Source organism: Quercus suber, unplaced genomic scaffold, assembly GCF_002906115.3.
Source record: "Quercus suber isolate HL8 unplaced genomic scaffold, Cork oak 2.0 scaffold_3B, whole genome shotgun sequence".
Lineage (NCBI taxonomy): Eukaryota > Viridiplantae > Streptophyta > Magnoliopsida > Fagales > Fagaceae > Quercus > Quercus suber.
This window is the reverse complement of record NW_027071805.1, coordinates 1,736,903-1,740,040: the sequence shown is the minus strand read 5'-3', so window position 1 is coordinate 1,740,040 and position 3,138 is coordinate 1,736,903. Positions and strand designations below refer to the sequence as shown.

The following is a 3,138-nucleotide window of genomic DNA, read 5'->3' as shown; positions in this document are numbered from 1 at the left end:
AGCTGTTTGAAAGTTTCAGAGCAGAGACGCTTGATTTGAAGAACCAAGATGAGAATTTCAGATGGCAGCACTTGAGCTTCGTCCACTACCTCTCCACTTCTTCTTCTTCTTCTTCTTCTTCAGAACATTTTATTTTATGGTAATGTGTTCACACTTTATCTCAAATAGGAGTTCTCCTTTAATTTTTTTTATTTTTTATAATCACCTCCTTATTTTCACTCGTCTATTAGTGTATTAGCAATGGACTAGTCACCCAGTTCTACTAAAGTTTGATATAGCTAAAACCCAAAACGGATTATTATTCTGTTGGTGTAAACAAATGCTACAAAGAATTATCGCCATCTCCAACTTTCCCTCACATCACACTGCAGCACTAAGCTATAATATTACTAATAACAATCAAATTGAATAACTCCACAATGAAACCTCACTGTCAGTTTCCATGTTATCCCCACCGTACCAATGAGGTGGTGGAGGCAACAACATCCCCTCTGCCATATCTCTCAACAACCCGGGCATGTCGAAAACCGCCTCCTCATCCATAAATAACACGCTTTCCGGCTCTATCTCTGCCTCCGCCGCCACTGTCACTTCTGCAGCTGCATTTTCTGACCTCTGCGTCAAGTCATCCCCAGAAACATCGTCCAACTCTGCTGGCCGAAATGCCTCAGCCGCCTCCAATGCCGCACGCTGAATGTCCTTTGCTGCTGCCGACGCCGGAACCGGAAGCCTCCATACCGAGTCGGCAAAATTGAGACACGCGTTACGGCCGCGGAGCGCAATTGCCGCCACATCCTGTGCACGCGCAGCCATTTCTGCGGTGGGGAAAGTCCCAAGCCAAATCCTCGACTTCTTATTTGGTTCGCGCACTTCACATACCCATTTCCTTGAATTCTTCCTCCTCACTCCGCGGTACACTGGATGCCTTGTTTCCTTGAACTTCTTTCTCCCATCTCGTTTCTTAGGATTCTCCGAAGCCAACATCACCTCCTCATAGTACAAGTTCACCATGCGACCATTGTCACTCTCTGACGCCGAGGACGAAATGTCAGACCCCATTACATATTTTGGGTCTGAGATATGTCTTAAATCATCCATGTATGACTTAAAACTTTTTGTTTCTCAGTACTTGGTATTGAAGTAGTAGCAGTAGATATAAGTAGGCAAAGGGTGGTGTTTGTGTTTGTTGAAGGAGTATGAACTAAGAAGAGTGAGAGTTGGAAATATATATATATACGTTGGTACTTATCCAAAGCGCCAAGGAAAGAACCAGGAGCGTGATAAGTAGACACGCTAATGTGATACGTAGACACGCTAAGTGTGATAAGTAGACACGCTGTGACGTGATGTTCCCCCACTGTTTCAAGAATTAGAAATGGAAGATATTTGTAAGTGGAGCTCTGTGGAAATTAGATTACACGTGTCAGGATTGACGTAGAAAAAGTGATGAGTTGTAACATTTTTTTTACTAAGAGATATTTGTAAACGTAGGTTTTGCTTTGAGCCGAGTGAATTGGGGGGTATTGTAGGGTGACACGTGGAAAATTTGTCCTGTTCTGGATTTTGTGCAAAAGTGACTGGGCATAGTTTTGCCGTGACAAAAACGTAGTATGTGTGATGTGTGTGAAACTGTGTTTCTTTTTCCTTTTTTGAGGGAGAGTGTGTTTCTACTCTCTCTACTGAACGAATATTCGGTATCAAATTCAGCATAACATATAGTCAAGACATTATCAACTTTTTGTTCCAACACTTGCCTGTTTTACTTTATTTTGTAACCTAGTATTATTTTTAAAGTCTAATTTGCAGCTTTATGTGATTTTATATTTCTTGTCCCTTCTTTCTTTCAATTATGTTGTAACTCGTGTTTAGGTACAGAAACATTTAATAATAGTAATTGTGAATTGTCATCTCATATTGAGTATTATAAATGGGTTATATAACATTAAAATTGAGAAAATTAAAATGGACTCTTAAAGCAAATAAGACTACAATTAGAAGTTAATTAGAATTTCGATTGTGTTTTGACTTTAATATATTATTGATTTGAATAAAGTTTAACTACAAATTTAGTTATAGTCTAAAGTTCTCTTATTGACCAAATTAACATGGGTACATATTTAGGCATTTTAATCGTTAAATTACATGTTCTTTATGTTTTTAAAACACATGTCAAAATTCACGCTAATCAGATATTATTTATTATTCGATACATAGACTTATTTTTTATGTATAATTTTAGATTACAAAACTCAAAATTGAAACATTTGATTGATGGTGTAGCTATTGATATCTTGGATTTTATTGAAATTTTACAAGTACAAAGAATATAATAAGAAAATGTAATTCAATGATGGATTAGTCAAAATTCACATATAATAAAATAAATATTAAGTAGAGTTGTAACCTTAGTTTATAAAAAAAAATTGTCACTTTGTTGCAAACTTTGTTCTATTGATTTTATTATATAGTGTGCTTTGTTTTCAATTTTATAGGGATTGTTGCAAACTTGAGTGATGCACATGAAATTTTGTATAGTGGTATAATACATCATCAAACACATAAAAATGATCACCACTCAAAAATATTAAACCTTGAAAACTCAATCAACCACTAAGTTCCCGTAGAAATTTTGGGGTTCATAATAAGAATCAGAAAAACTTACCCCATTTTATGCAGTAGTCAACCGCACTACCATTACAAATTTACAATAAGTTCTAATAATGTTTGGCACTCTTTTTGTTTTGTTGAGAATGAATTACCTTACAGAATCAGCTTATTGTGACATTATATATATGTTACAAGACTCAGCTTTGTGCATTGAAAGACAATGGTACAGTTGAAGTATGGGACTTTGACTTGCCTACTCTTTTTCCCACAAATTAAAGATCATGAGCTTTAGACCAGTTATTATAGATTTAGATGGCAAAGAATTTCCAAGAGACAAATTTTCAACTCAATGTTATTTGGTGGAATCAATGGGAGATTTTTTGCTTGTCAATCGGTTTATTGGGAATTTTGTTAATTCAGAGGGGTAGCAGTTGATGAGAGTGACCTTCTTGGTACGTACCGAGGATACACAACCTTTGATTTGTCCTTTCAGAACAAAGGGATTTCATGTTTATAAGCTGGGTTCTTCGG

General features: G+C 36.3%; 1 protein-coding gene across 1 annotated transcript; it reads right to left on the bottom strand.

Annotated features, from left to right (window-relative positions):
- Positions 1 to 268: 268 nt before the first annotated feature.
- Positions 269 to 1,181, bottom strand: LOC112009264 (dehydration-responsive element-binding protein 1A). Its single transcript, XM_024041598.2, has one exon. It carries the CDS (start codon positions 1,096 to 1,098, stop codon positions 400 to 402), a length of 699 nt encoding a protein of 232 aa, XP_023897366.2. The 5' UTR covers positions 1,099 to 1,181; the 3' UTR covers positions 269 to 399.
- Between the last annotated feature and the right edge of the window lie 1,957 nt (positions 1,182 to 3,138).